At 43.5% G+C, this 15,537-nt stretch overlaps 1 protein-coding gene across 4 annotated transcripts in view; it reads left to right on the top strand.

The window, feature by feature from the left end:
• GPR176 (G protein-coupled receptor 176) overlaps positions 1 to 15,146 on the top strand; it is an 89,684-nt gene extending 74,538 nt beyond the window's left edge. For 3 of the 4 annotated variants that reach the window (XM_019935273.3, XM_073800728.1, XM_073800729.1), the window contains exons 2-3: positions 8,000 to 8,252; positions 11,903 to 15,146. In XM_019935273.3, the coding sequence (XP_019790832.2) occupies positions 8,000 to 8,252; positions 11,903 to 13,025 (1,376 nt within the window). In that variant the 3' untranslated portion in view covers positions 13,026 to 15,146. The remainder of the gene's footprint in view (positions 1 to 7,999; positions 8,253 to 11,902) is intronic. The other variant, XM_073800727.1, reaches the window with a different exon arrangement.
• The last annotated feature ends 391 nt before the right edge of the window (positions 15,147 to 15,537 follow it).

Genomic DNA, 15,537 nt, shown 5'->3' with positions numbered 1-15,537 from the left:
AATAAATTTATTTATTTTATTTATTTATTTTTGGCTGCCCTGGGTCTTCGTTGCTGCATGTGGGCTTTCTCTAGTTGCGGCGAGCAGGGGCTACTCTTCGTTGTGGTGCACGGGCTTCTCATTGCAGTGGCTTCTCTTGTTGCAGAGCACAGGCTCTAGGCACGCAGGCTTCAGTAGATGCAGCATGTGGGCTTCAGTAGTTGTGGCATGCAGGCTCAGTAGTTGTGGCTTGCGGGCTCTAGAGCTCAGTAGCTGTGGTGCACAGGCTTAGCTGCTGCACAGCATGTAGGATCTTCCCGGACCAGGGCTCAAACCCATGTCCCCTGCATTGGCAGGCAGATTCTTAACCACTGCGCCACCAGAGAAGCCCTGGCATTCTCTTAAAACTAACTCTTTGCAAAAATCAGTGTCATAATGAAACTACCTCTGAACCATACCTAAATAAAATGGAGAAATGCCCTCAGATATTCAGGAACACCTTTACTTTCTAGAAAGGTGGTAAGAAACTGAATACAGCTGACCCTTGAACAACATGGGTTTGAACTGCGTGGGTCCACTTATATGCAGATATTTTTCAGTAGTAAATATTTACTATAGTACTACACATTCCATGGTTGGTTGAATCCATGGATGTGGAGGAAGTGTGGAGGGCTGACTATAAGTTATATGCAGATCAACCCATGCTTTGTTCAAGGGCCAATTGAAGTTTTTTTTTTTCCAAATAATTTTGAATAGACTTTTTCAAAATTTAAATTCTGATTAAAATTCTTAATTGCTCAACCTGTGTGTCTAAATGCACAAGAGTGCTTAGTGGCTACCTATTGGGAAGATGGTGGGTAATTATTAATGTTTTAAAAAGTTTTTAAAGCAAATGATAAAGTATAGTTATAATCATTGTTTTATTACTTGTACCATTATCGTTGGCCAGATAGCATTTTTAAAACTTTTCCCATAATGATACAAATAATCTCTTGATGGTTTCAAGCTGTTTAGATTATTGAAATTGAAAACATTAGGAAGTCATCATCACTTTGAGATTTTTCATTTTTCTTAATGAAACGATGTCAAGACCATTGATTCCTTTTTTGATTTTTTTTGACCCTTTGGGTTTTTAATTCACTCTGGGGCTTTATTAAGATGTATCATGTTTGTGTGCTGCTACAAGATTCCTGTAAGGTGTCTGGAATGTCTTATGATAGGCTTGATGGATTCTAGGAGCAGGACTCCATCTGGAGAAGAGATGTCCTTGGTCTGAGACCTGTCACGTGCAATTCAAATGGAGGCTGGACATTCTAGGAGGGAGCAGATCTTGCAACGGCCCCTGCCCCCCCTGCCAGGGAGACAAGGCTTTAGTGAAGTCACTGAATCCAGACAACAGTGAGAGGGAGAGAGACAAGTTGTGTGTGTGCCACAGGCCTGAGGACGGAGCTCTGAAGTTGTCACAACTACTCAAACACGATAGTCCCAGGCACCCATCATGACCCCATGGGACAGTCTGCTGTGAGTTTGCCAGCACCACCCAAGGGACCTCCACAGGGTAAACCTAGGAGTTTCTTCCTTGTCAGAACCCAGTGTTCCATGTGGAACCTGCAGGCCAGTCAGTCCTACCTTGTCTCTTCTTCCTGATTGCTTCCAAGTCCTTCTAGGGACCTGTCCTCTTCTATCTTCTCTATATACAGCTCCAGGTTTCGTTTCCTCTGGCCCAGCCTCTCACTGTTTCCCTTCTGTCAGACCTTTCCTTGGAAACTTTTGCAACTAATAATAACAGTGACATATCTACTTACGTAGCATGTATTAGGCACAAGAAGCTGTTCTAAGTGCTGTGCTTATATTACTTGTATGGGCTCATTAAATCCTCACAATGCCCCTGGGACATAGGCATTGTTATTATGTCCACTTTACAGATGGTGAAACTGAGGCACAGAGAAGTTAATTCACCCATGATCACACAGCTAGTAAGTGGTGGAGCTGGGACTTGAATCTGGGAGTAAGGCTTCAGGGTCTGTGCTCTTAGTCATTAAAATATCCTGCGTCTCCCTAGGGTAAAAATTTCCCCACACACTAAACCTTTCTCAGAATGGTCTTTCAACTGCATTATCTTTGATTTGCACATGAAAGTGCAACAAAGTACTAATATGTGCTTGGCTAGCCACTTGAAACATTTCCACAACCAGGGTCTGTAGCCTGCCACAGAAAAACAACCCCCATATACTATGAGCTCATAACTGGACATTAAAAACCATGTGAGGAAAACCATAAAAGGAGGGCCAGGAGAACCAACAAATGGCAAAATTAACACATCTAGAACTAGAAACAATAGAATAATCTAAAAGAAAGTACAAGCATTTAAAAAACATGATTACAGGGGCTTCCCTGGTGGCACAGTGGTTAAGAATCTACCTGCCAATGCAGGGGACACCAGTTCTAGCCCTGGTCCAGGAAGATCCCACATGCCGTGGAGCAGCTAAGCCCGTGTGCCACAACTACTGAGCCTGCGCTCTAGAGCCCATGAGCCACAGCTACTGAAGCCCGGGCACCCTAGAGCCCGTGCTCCGCAGCAAAAGAAGCCACCACAGTGAGAAGCCCGCGCACCGCAACGAAGAGTAGCCCCCGCTCACCACCAACCAGAGAAAGCCGCGCGCAGCAACAAAGAGCCAACACAGCCAAAAGAACAAACATGATTACAGATTAAAGAAGGAAAAGAGCCATAGTAAAATAACTAGACACTAGGAATAAAGAGTAAGCAGTTTGAAGTGGACCCAAATACAAATTTCAAAAAGTTTACTACCCAAGAAGCTAAAAGAAAGAAAGAAAGAATGATGGTTTGATTACTTCCAGATGAATTGAGAATTGATAAAATGGAAGGAAGACATGAGAAATAGCATTCAGTTTGCAGAAGACAATAAATTGATGGAAAATGGAAAATATGAATGAGAGGTTAAGAGACTAGAATGAGGCCTAACGTAAATCTAATAAGAATTCCAGAAGAAGATAATAAGGAGAAAGGATAGGGCAAGATTCAGAGGCAATGGATGAAAATTCTCTGGAAATAAGGAAAATATGAATCGTAGGATTGAGGAAGTATGCAAAATTCCAAATATTTTACTGAGACAGCAGAACTTTTAGCATATGGGGAAGCACCTCTCTCATATGACTTTTGTGGAGGGTCATTTTGCAATATATATAAAAAATGTGTAAGCTCTTTGACCCGGAACTTCTGGTTCTAGAAATTTATCTTCAGTAAATAATCAGTTCACTTCCTCCGAACTTAAATATGTAAGGATGTTGATCTCAACATTGTATAATAGAGATGTATTGAAACCAGCTTTAAAAAAAAATCATCAATGTGCAATAGACAAAATACATTAGGGTATAACCAGAGAAGCACTATTGCTTTTATGAAGCTGCTAAAATGATGATATAGATCTATTTTTATTTATTGTATAGAAAGGTGGTTGTTACGGAAAAAGATCTAAAAAAGCAGTGTGAGTAGTTGGTCCCACTGGCATGATCAAAAAGTCCGTATACATAAAAAGAAGTTTGGAAGGATAAATACTTAAAGTTTACACTTAGTTATCACGGGGTGGGTAATTTTTACTTTCTTTTTTGTCCTTTTATGCATTGTCTGTTATCAGATTATACTGTGTAAAGAGAAACCTTGATTTGTATTTTAGATGAGGAGTAATGATAGAGTAATAGCAGTCCCAGGGAGAGTAGGTTTGTATTACCAGCGCCATCATGCTCTACTTCTTACTCCCCTTTGGTTGTGTGTGCTGTGAGTGTGTACTAATTGTGTTGCTGTGCCCACAGCCCTGGCACTGAATGTTGTCATGGAATCCAGCATTAGAAAATATAATGGGAATATGTAAGGAGGAAGAATGGGTAGAGAACTTGAATCATTTCTAAAGGGGGTTGGGTGATTTAGACCATGATGTCTAAACTAAAAAGTATCTCAAGGTTGAATACTGTGTTATTTAAAATATATGCTGAGTTATCCTTGATGTACCTTGTAAAGCTAAGAAGAATCTAAAGTGCTCATGAGATTAAATGATCAAGTCTGTAATTATTTTGTTTTTTTGTGTGTATACACACACACACATGTGTACACACACACACTTTTCTTTTTAATGTGTGGCCAATCAGATCTTGAGTGTGGGTGCTCCTCTCCTGATACTTTTTTCTAATTTGGGTTCTTAGAGCCAAATGAGTCAGTTTTTAAGTGAAGACGAGAGGTGGTTTAAAGAAGGGAAAGAACATAGAGGCTTCTTTAGCTTCAGGTTCTTAGGAAAAGGGATTAGGCTTCAGATGCCTCGTAGAGTTTTATAAGTAAGTGGAGATACAATGTGATTATAGCCATCTCGGGTTTTTCAGTAATAACTCATTGAAAATAAGTTTCCTCATTCGCAAGCGTGGACTTACTAATAAAATGTATGATTTAAGAAAAATACAATAAAAAAGTGTGCCTGACATAATTGGGAGGGAGAGAGAAAGATAAGAGAGTTAGAGTATGAGGGTAATGATGGACATTAGTTTCAAAGAAATCTGCTGTATGCATGAGAGACCTTGGCACACAGCCTGTCCTCTCCTTTGCAATGAATTTTCCTGTTTGTTATACAAAATGTTTTATTCAGTGTAACCTACCAAGCGACAAAGATTAACAGTGATAGAGAAATAGAAAATCCTGTGGGTCTTGTTTTATAAAGCAGAAGGATGGTCTTTATAGGAAGTCCCCTAGTGGACTGGAGACAGCCCCGATATTAACAACTGAAGATACTATGACACTCTCCTCACGGCAGGTTTCTTTTTTTAAAAAAAATTTATTTATTTATTTATTTATGTATGGCTGTGTTGGGTCTTCGTTGCTGTGCGCGGGCTTTCTCTAGTTGTGGTGAACGGGGGCTACTCTTCGTTGCGGTGCGCGGGCTTCTCATCGTCGTGGCTTCTCTTGTTGCGGAGCACGGGCTCTAGGCGCTCAGGCTTCAGTAGTTGTGGCATGTGGGCTCAGTAGTTGTGGCTTGTGGGCTCTACAGTGCAGGCTCAGTAGTTGTGGTGCACGGGCTTAGCTGCTCCACGGCATGTGGGATCTTCCCGGGCCAGGGCTTGAACCCGTGTCCCTTGCATTGGCAGGCAGATTCTTAACCACTGCACCACCAGGGAAGCCCTATGGCAGATTTCTTTAAGTGGACAATTTCATTATTAGATGGTTACCAGATTTTCAGTCCTATCTGTAAAACTTAAGTGAGGAAAGATGCTTCAGCCAGATCCTAATCTGTATTTCAGTGGGAAAGGCCAGGGAAAAAAAATCCCCATATAGATGGAGCTTCAAATATATCATTATTGCTGTCTGTAACCTTGGTGACAGGAAAGCTTGAGGGGGCCTGAGGTGGTAACATTAGTATAAACAGCTTTTCTATTGAACAAACGTGTGTATATATTCACACTGTGAATTTCATCTCACTGAGTCAGCATATTTATGTAAGGAAAGTTTGGTAGAGAATTTCCTGGAGGCAGCTGGCCTACTTACCTAAATGCAGTGCCCATTTTTTTTCTGGCAGATAAGAAGTAGCTGTAGACTACTGTGTCTGCAAAGAGACTCTTGACAGTAAGTTATGTCAGCATCTGAGGCAGCGAGGCAGCTCCTGGTAGTGGCTTCGGCTGCAGCCCTGAGCCCTGTGCTCCCCTCCCCTGGCACCATGCTGTCCTTCTGCATGAGGCTGAGCTGTTGCCTCAGTCATTAGAGGGCATTCTGTGTGCCTGTGCCCAGGAGAGAGCAGTGTCCTTGGGTCATGACTGACTGGCCATGTGGACCTGGATCTTTCACCAGGTAAGATCTCCCCTGGTAACGTAGGCTGCCCAGCATACCTGACGACTTGGGCCCTGTGAGACTCTGGGGATGAAAGGCTACAGTCTCTGTCTAGATGTGGCATTTCTGTAACTTCAGTCTGGGAGCCAACTCTATCTGAAGTGCTTGTTACAAATGCAGGTTCCCAGTTCTATACCTATAACTATGATTCAGGATGTCTGGTATAGTACTTCTGATGCATAGTGAGGTTTGGGAACTATTGACTCAGAATAGCCTCTCATGACATTCCTACTACGAAACGGGTTATCTTGCTGCAGGGACTTTTGATTACTGTTTGTCCTCTTTCAAATTCATTCATCTAAATAGTTACTGAATGCTTGTTCTGTGCCAGATACTGAACTAGGCAGTGGAGTTATAATAGTGAACAAGATTGACATGTTTTTTTATCCTCATGAACTGAAGGGAAAATGAGTAAACAAATTAATAATTATGATAAGAGCTGAGAAGGCCACAAGAGGATATTATAAGAGAGTATGCTGGAGGGAGGAGCAGTGAGTATTTAAAATAAAAATATGGTTTGCGGAGGCCTCTTTGAGGAGGCAGCAATTATACTAAGACCTGGATTAAAAGGAATCAGACACACGAGGACCATGCTAGGCAGTATAAAAAATTTGTGCACAGGCGTGGAGACCGGATCAGCCTCGTTGTGTTTCAAGAACAGAAAAAAAGGGCAGCGTAGCCAGTGCCCAGCAAGCCAGGGGCAGCGTGGCGTGAGATTAGGCAGGTTGGCCCTGGATTGTGTAGGCTCTGGAGGACAATGGGTGGGCAGAACAGACCGAGAAGGGGTGGAGAATCAGATGTTCAGTGGGACAGGAGTCCGGAGTTGAGAGGAGAGGCCTAGTCTGGGCCATGAATGTGGGAGTCACCAGCATTTCAGTGGAGAACCACCTGAATGGGTGATTTAACCTAGGGAGAAGCTGGAGAGAGAGGATGGGGAAGGGCCTGGTGAAGAAGACTTGGGGCAGCCAGGGCCTGGGAGAAGTGGGAGGAACACCAGGAGGCTGTAGGCCTGTGGAAGCCACAGGAGGAAGATGCTCAGAGACGGACAGGCAAGTGTGTTATTGACACTAAAGGTCTAGAACAGTGCAGGCCTGTCCAGTGGCCGCCAGCTTCATGTGGCTATGGAGCCCTTGAAATGTGACGAATGTGAACTGAAAATGTGTTGTAAGTGTAAAATAAAACATACACCATGCACACCTAAAAAGAATACACTGTTATATATTAATTATATTTCAATTTAAAAAGCGCACACCAGGGGCTTCCCTGGTGGTGCAGTGGTTGAGAATCTGCCTGCCAATGCAGGGCACATGGGTTCGATCCCTGGTCCAGGAAGATCCCACATACCGCGGAGCAACTAAGCCCGTGCGCCACAACTACTGAGCCTGCACTCTAGAGCCTGTGGTCCGCAACAAGAGAAGCCACTGCAATGAGAAGCCCGTGCACCACAACGAAGAGTAGCCCCCACTCACTGCAACTGGAGAAAGTCCGAGCGCAGCAATGAAGACCCAACGTAGCCAAAAATAAATAAATAAATAACAACAACAACAAAAAAAACGCACGCCACATTTCAAAGATGTAGCACAAAAATAAGAATGAATATATTACTTTAATACTTTTTAAAGTAATGATGACTTTGAAATGATAATGTTTGGTATAGATTGGGTTCAATAATATACGCTATTAAAATTTCACCTGCTTCTTTTTACTTTTTAAAAATATCACTACTAGGAAATTTTAAGCCACATGTGTGGCTTTCGTCCTGTTTCTGTTACAGAGTTTGGTAAGGCGAGGTCATTTGCAAACTTGGTTAGAGTAGACTGGCTGAGGTTAAGTAATCCCTAGCTGACTGTTTATACTCAGGTGAGACAGAATCATCATCATAATACGATTATGCCTAAAATTAAATAAAACTCATGGCTAAAAAATTCTTCTAGACTTTTTGATACTTATGAAAGTGATTTAATAATTTCACATAAATTGACAATATCCTATGCCTTTAAAGTTCTTTGAAATGATCTCTTAACTATGGTTTTTCAATCTTTTTTTTAACCTATATTTTCTTTCTTTCTTTTTTGTCTTCTTTCTTTTTATTTAAACATTTTTTTTGTTTGTTTTTATTTTTGCCTATCTGGCCAGGAAACTTCATGGTGTTATGGTCGACTTGCCGCACAACCGTGTTCAAATCTGTCACCAACAGGTTCATTAAAAACCTGGCCTGCTCGGGGATTTGTGCCAGCCTGGTCTGCGTGCCCTTCGACATCATCCTCAGTACCAGTCCTCACTGTTGCTGGTGGATCTACACCATGCTCTTCTGCAAGGTCGTTAAGTTTTTGCACAAAGTCTTCTGCTCTGTGACTATCCTCAGCTTCCCTGCCATTGCCTTGGACAGGTAAGATCAGGTAGCCAGGGGTGCAACTTTTTTTTTTTTTTTTAAGTGTATTGAAAAATTAGCATCACGAAGCAAATAGTGAATAGTCAGTGTTCCAAATACTGCTTTTTAATCTGCTTGTTGTCAACAGAAAGAGAGTCGATTGCTGAAACAGATGCCTCACAGAAGACGGCATTGGGGAGGTTACATCATGACGATGCTGGGGCAGAGCTGGATCGTGATATAGTTTCAGCTTGGTTGGAATTAGTGGTATTTGCATTGCAAATTGCAGTAGATTGTTCATCAGATTGCTAACTCTGCAATTAGGGCCTTTTGATGGAGGATGAAAACATTTCTGGAAGAACAAGAGAACAATTCAGTGGCTATTTAACAAATGATTAGACAGCCCTGTTGGACCTGGCCAGATAGCACCAGAATTCCTTTGGAGCATTTACTTCCAAGGTTTTATATTGTGATGGTGTTTGTTTTCTCTTCCCATCCTTCCCCTTGCGGAGCACAGGCTCCGGACGCGCAGGCCCAGCGGCCATGGCTCAGGGGCCCAGCCGCTCCACGGCGTGCGGGATCCTCCCGGACCGGGGCACGAACCCGTGTCCCCTCCATCGGCAGGCGGACTCTCAACCACTGCCTCACCAGGGAAGCCCCTCCTAATGCTTTTTGTGTTGATCCATTCTGTGTTCACGGCAGGTGTGTCTTTCTGGAGGCCCCTTATTACCTGCTTGGTGAGGTCTTATGTCTGCAGTCCACATGGTGGGCTTTTCTTTCCTGACGGTTTTTTTTTTTAATAGTTTTATTGAGATATAATTTACATATCATAAAATTCATTTAAAATGTACAAGTCAATGAATTTTAGTATATGTACAGTTGTGCAGCCATGACCACAATTGAACTTTAGAATATTTCTGTCACCCTAGAAAGAAACCTTGTGTTCATTTACAGTTATTCCCCATTCCCACTCCCAGACCGAGGCCACCACTAATCTACTTTCTGTCTCTGTATGGGGGGACATTTCATATAAGTGGAATCATACAATATGTGTTCTTTTGTGCCTGGCTTCTTTTACTCAGCATAATGTTTTCAAGGTTCATCCATGTTATAGCAGGCATCAGTACTTCTTTTTTTCTCTTTCCACCTTTGAGTTATAGTTGACATACAGCACTGTACAAGTTTAAGGTATATGGCATAATGACTTCTCTTACACATATTGTGAAATGATTCACTGTAAATTTAGTTAACATCCATCATCTCATATAGATACCAAAAAATGTTTATTTTCCTTGTAATGAGAACTCATGATCTACTCTCTTAACTTACTTCATTCCTTTTTATTGCCGAATAATATTCCCATTGTATGCATATACCGCATTTTGTTTATCCATTTACTAGTTGATGGACATTTGGGTTGTTTCCACTTTTTGGCTATTATAAATAATGCTGCTATGAATCCTGAAGGTTTTTTAAGAATAGGATTCAACAAGAGTGGGAACACATTATTCTGGACAGGTTGCTATACTACCTGGAAGCAATGCAATAATCCCTGTGGGTTATTTTGAGCCTTTGGTTTTAGGCAAGAAAATATGCAAATAATAAGAAATCCTTATTTTCTTTCCAGCAGAAAATCTACTGTATTTTTGCCATCATTTTTTTAAGTGTGTCTTTTATTCTTATTTTTTTTAATTGAAGTATAGTTGATTTACAATGTTTCAGGTATACAGCAAAGTGATTCAGTTATATATATATGTGTGTGTGTGTGTGTGTGTGTGTGTATTTTTTTTAGATTCTTTTCCATTATAGATTATTATAAGATATTGAATATAGTTCCCTGTGCTACACAGTAGGTCCTTGTTGTTTATCTATTTTATATATTGTATTAATCCAAAATTCCTAATTTTTTAAAAAAGATAAGCAAGTTCTTTTAGTAGAAAAGCAAGTTTGGTAAATTCCTATTTCATTATTCAGAGATGCAGATTACTGGAAAGTATAGGTTTGTTGTGCATGAAGACAAAGGGAAAACAGTTCTTTCTCTCACTTCTTTCCCAGATATTTGTTTCGTGGCACCAAGTCAGCAAGTGAATTGGGAGGCCACCTACACTTCCCGCATCATCCTCTAGAGACGCACATACTAACAAAATGATGTATATGAGCCTCTGTGCTTGTGCTGCGGTCTATTTCCCAACCTAGAATAGAATCAAAAATGACGGGAAGCCTGGGTTTGTCACCTGTCACTTAGCAAATGGGAATCAGAGACAGTGGACATGTATTCATGCGTGGGCGTGGGGCCACCACACTGGATTTACTGAGCGGTGGTTAGAAAAGCTTCTCTGTGTTCAGAGAAAAACAACTGAGAGCGTGCATAACTTATACATTTCTTTCTCTTTTTTTTTCCCTTCCCAGAAAGTGATCTAGAACACATTTTACTGCACTCCATCCATCTCTGGTCATCCGTGGTTGTGTTGTGTTTGCATCGTCTCTCCCACAGCTTGTCCCCTGCCAGACTCCACCACAGGGCTGCTTGCTCTTGACATTTTCCCAGGTGCTCCCTTTCCCCACCTCCTTTGTGCGTCCCTCCAGTAGAGCCATCATCTGCTCGGTTATAATTGTTTGTTTACATGCCGCCTTTCCCCATTTAGTTAAGAAACATTCCCGTGCGTCCTTCCATCTTTGCACTCTAGTGCCTGGCACAATACCTAGCAGATAGGTAGTGCTCAGAAATCCTTGTGACAGAAGGCACGCCTGCTCAGCTGGCCCCATGAGGGAATGCATGTTAATAGGGTTGGAAGGTCGACTCCAGCATTAGCTGACTGCACAGACGTGGGCCGAGCTAAGGTGAAGAAACTCGCCATATCTCTGAGGGCTGCTGGCTGCCCTTTCGTGACAGATGTGGTTCTAGAGTCTAACACATTACTCCGTTTCCCCCAGTCATAGGTGATATTGAAACAAGGTGATATTGAAACAAGGTGCTTTTGGAATTCTGATTAGGTGGTTATAGAATAATCAAGTCAAGCTTGAAGGAAAAAAGTCTTCCCTGATTTTAACAAAAATCTAATCATGCAGGCATTTTAAGTCTATTAATTGCTCTTAGGGATACTGAGCGATTATCATGGGAACAATGGCGATGGAGCAGGCATGATTGTTTTCAGTCAAATTGATCTTGTGGAAGGATTTTGTCAGAGTCCCTCCCTCACACTGGCTTCTTCTGCCCCAGGTGGCTGTAAATGCTAGTGATATCCGTGCATATCCACTGTGGCACGAGTCTCCTTTGGATTTGTGTGCAGACACATTTCCTTTCTCTTAGTGGCTTTGAAAATTGCCCTCAAGCTCCTCTAGCCCAGGTAAAAAATTTTTTTACAAATTACCCTTCACCCTTAAATTGAAAAAGAGGTGTCTTTCCAGCAGAGGGACATATCCTTTATATTGAGGGCACTCTTTTGGATTTAGTCCTGGTGGCAATAATTATAAAGCTAACTGTGAATTGTACAGCAAAATCCTCAAAACTTAAGGTCTAGCTTCCTAATTCCCCCAGTGGTTTCCTCTGTCTTAGGCAGAATAGAAGAAATGGACCCTTTCTTTCCTCTCTCCTACTTTTAGTAATATAGATTCCCCTAATTAAAGCGTATCTTCTGTGAAACGAATTTTGCTTGTGCGTTTGGCAGGTACTACTCAGTCCTCTATCCTCTGGAGAGAAAAATATCTGATGCAAAGTCCCGAGAACTAGTGATCTACATCTGGGCCCATGCCGTGGTGGCCAGCGTCCCTGTGTTTGCGGTGACCAACGTGGCTGACATCTATGCCATGTCCACCTGCACGGAAGTCTGGAGCAACTCGTTGGGCCACCTGGTGTACGTTCTGGTCTACAACATCACCACGGTCATCGTGCCTGTGGCCGTGGTATTCCTCTTCTTGATACTGATCCGCCGGGCCCTGAGTGCCAGCCAGAAGAAGAAGGTCATCATAGCAGCGCTGCGGACCCCGCAGAACACCATCTCTATCCCCTATGCCTCCCAGCGGGAGGCCGAGCTGCACGCCACCCTGCTGTCCATGGTGATGGTCTTCATCTTATGCAGCGTGCCCTATGCCACACTGGTTGTCTACCAGACTGTGCTCAATGTTCCCAACACTTCTGTCTTCTTGTTGCTCACGGCCATTTGGCTGCCCAAAGTCTCTCTGCTGGCGAACCCTGTGCTCTTTCTTACTGTGAACAAATCTATCCGCAAGTGCTTGGTAGGGACCTTGGTACAACTGCACCACCGCTACAGTCGCCGGAATGTGGTGGGCACAGGGAGCGGGGTGGCCGATGCCAGCCTGGAGCCCAGCATGCGCTCGGGCAGCCAGCTCCTGGAGATGTTCCACATTGGGCAGCAGCAGATCTTTAAGCCCACAGATGACGAGGAAGAGAGTGAAGCCAAGTATGCCGGCTCAGCTGACCTCCAGGCCAGGGAGCTACTTCCCACCTGCCTGGAGGCAGAGCAGGGGCCGCGGTTTGCTACCCCTGCACCACCCCCGGGCACCGTGGACTCTATATCCCAGGTGGCACCAGCAGTCCCTGTGGAACCTGAGACATTCCCTGACAGGTACTCCCTGCAATTCGGCTTTGGGCCATTTGAGTTGCCTCCACAGTGGCTCTCGGAGACCCGAAATAGCAAGAAGAGGCTGCTTCCCCCCTTGGGCAACACCCCGGAAGAGCTGATCCAGACAAAGATGCCCAAGGTAGGCAGGGTGGAACGGAAGATGAGCAGAAACAATAAAGTGAGCATCTTCCCAAAGGTGGATTCCTAGCAAGTCTTGTAAATCCCTGGAAGCAACAGACCTTCCACATTCCTGCCCTCCCTTCACTGGGCCTATGATTTGTCTGATCTCCTTGCAACCCAGTATGGGTTGATTCCTCCTCTATGGGCCGGATGCTTTTGAATGAGAGGGAAATCTATATAAAATCGGATGTCCTCTTTATTGAGGGCATATATATATATTTATACATATATATATATTTATCTCAGTGATCCTCAGTAAAGTCCACATTTCTCTCTGTGGAGACGAAAGCTGGGTAGCGGGAAACAGGTCTTGGGTGGGTTCTCTGTGTGCATTTTCTGGGGATATCTCAGTTCCGGGCCCTGCAAAGAATACACGGAGAGAAGAATGTCTGTGAGTTCAAAGGAAGCAGGGGCACTCTAAGAGAAGCCCAAGATAATTATGGAGCCGTGCGGCCACAAGAAGACGCCTATTTGATCGATTTTAAAATGACAAATATTCAAAATGGTTTATATTGATCTGTATCTTTAGGGAAGATAGAACCTTGGCATTTGATACCTTTTTTCTGGACAGCCTGATCACATGACTCACAGTTTCTCCCGATGCCCTTCATCTCCTTTGCTGGGATGTAGGTGAGGGATGAATGAATATTGCAGCCCCATCTGACAGACATGGCAATAGATGTGCCCAGGGATTAGGAAGATATTCTGTCCTTGATTATCCTGACCATCTCCGGGCATCACTAAGGCCTCAGAAAGAGAAGTCTGCAGTGTTGATTGGAAAACACTGCAAGCTTTAATCATGTCTTTCCCCCTTAAGCTGTGTTTTTTTCAACAAATGAGAGAGAAGCTTAGAAGTGGAGAAGAAAGACTGAGAAATATCCACACTCTGTAGAGTTTTCTCTTCCCACATGGTCTCATGTGAAAGATTTTATGCAGCAATCAGCAGGGGTAAAGTGTATTGAAAAAGGTTTGTGCCAACTTCTGGAATTAAAGGTCATTTAAAAAGGCAAAGTTAGGGTAAACGGGGTCCTCTGGAAACGTCAAGCTAAAAATACTTGATTAGGAAAAGTGAGTCTGCCCAAAAGAGTGGGAAAAGTTGGTTCCCTTCCAAGGAGGACTGCAGACCCCATGCATCGCCAGTCTCATTTTCAGTCTGTTTGTACGACTGTGGTTCTCCCTTCATTTTGGGCACGAAGGAGGAACAGAACATGGAGAAGGAATTCATCACTGTACAATGCCAAGGCAATACCTAGCCCAGGTGAGCTCTCCACTTACTCCTTCCCAGTGAAGTTGTAGCAGGAGCCAGACAGGACAGAAGAGGGAGGACAGTGTCCTCAATTGATCAGCCGCCTGGGGGCTCTCACAGCAATTCGAGTCTACGTTGGAGTGGGCTTCACCAGGTTGAATTCAAACCACAAAGGAAACTTCACTCTTAAGGAGAGCAAATCAAGCGCCAGGTCTGCTCTTCTCTGGAGGGCGTTTTGTTCTTGTTCATAGTATGGAAGGGAGCCAATCCAGTGCCTTGAGCAAGCCTCAGGGGAGGGGGCATCCTCAGCGGCAAAGAACACATCCCAACGGAAGGGGTCCTCACGGATCTTCTCCTTGAACCACACAGGCCCTTGTCCCTCGTAGGAAGGTCAGACTATGTGTAGGGAGTTTCCTTTTCCTGTCCTTTCCTGGGTGTGCTGTCTTGTGATTCCCGAATGTGAACCCAAAGACCCTTGTCCAGAGGAGGGAGTGCCTTCCTCTTTGTGTTCGTTTCTTTGAAGCATTGTGTGCTCACAGCGGAAACAGGGGCCCACCACCCCCTCTCCCGGGGCCCCTGTGTGCGCTCTGGAGCTCCTTGCCCTCATGCTTCCCGTTGTGGCCCTTCAAGCGTATCTTTCAAACCGTCACAGTTGTTACAGCGTTCATCAAGGGGAAACATAACCTGTCAGAAACTTGTGTCCACTTTAGAAGAATCGGTCAAATGTAGCCATGTTGGTGTCATTCTGATAACATATATGTACAACTTAATAAATTCTGGTGAGCCGGAATTTGATAGATGTTACTTATGTATGTTTGAAGCAGTTGGTTGACTTCTAACAGGTCATGGCCAGGTGTATTTCTATACTCTTTGAAGAATTATGTTTTAATAAAAAATTGAAAAGCAGTTTCTGAACTCAAAAACGGTTGTCTGAGTGATTTTTTTGTTTGTTTGTTTTCTTTTTTCCCCCCTCTCAAGTGGTATACTATCTGAACCTCTCTCCTCCTGTGTGATCTCAAAAGAAAGGTGTTTATTTTCCTCCCAACATGCAGATGCAGCATTCTAATAGCATTTTCTTATGTTGTGGCAACTTGAAAAATGAATTCCCAAAGAAGAAACTGCAATGTTTGAATAAATGTCCCAAACCTGGGTTCCAAATGGAATCGGTGGATGGTCTGCTCAAACCTGTAGGTGGAGCTACACGGGGAAGAGTGTAGTGCAGCCGTCATTACCCCTTATGGTTGGGGCCATGGCCTTGAGGTCAGATGGCCCATGTTTGAGTCCTGACTCTACC

Source organism: Tursiops truncatus, chromosome 2, assembly GCF_011762595.2.
Source record: "Tursiops truncatus isolate mTurTru1 chromosome 2, mTurTru1.mat.Y, whole genome shotgun sequence".
NCBI lineage: Eukaryota > Metazoa > Chordata > Mammalia > Artiodactyla > Delphinidae > Tursiops > Tursiops truncatus.
This window is presented reverse-complemented; position numbering and strand designations above follow the sequence as displayed.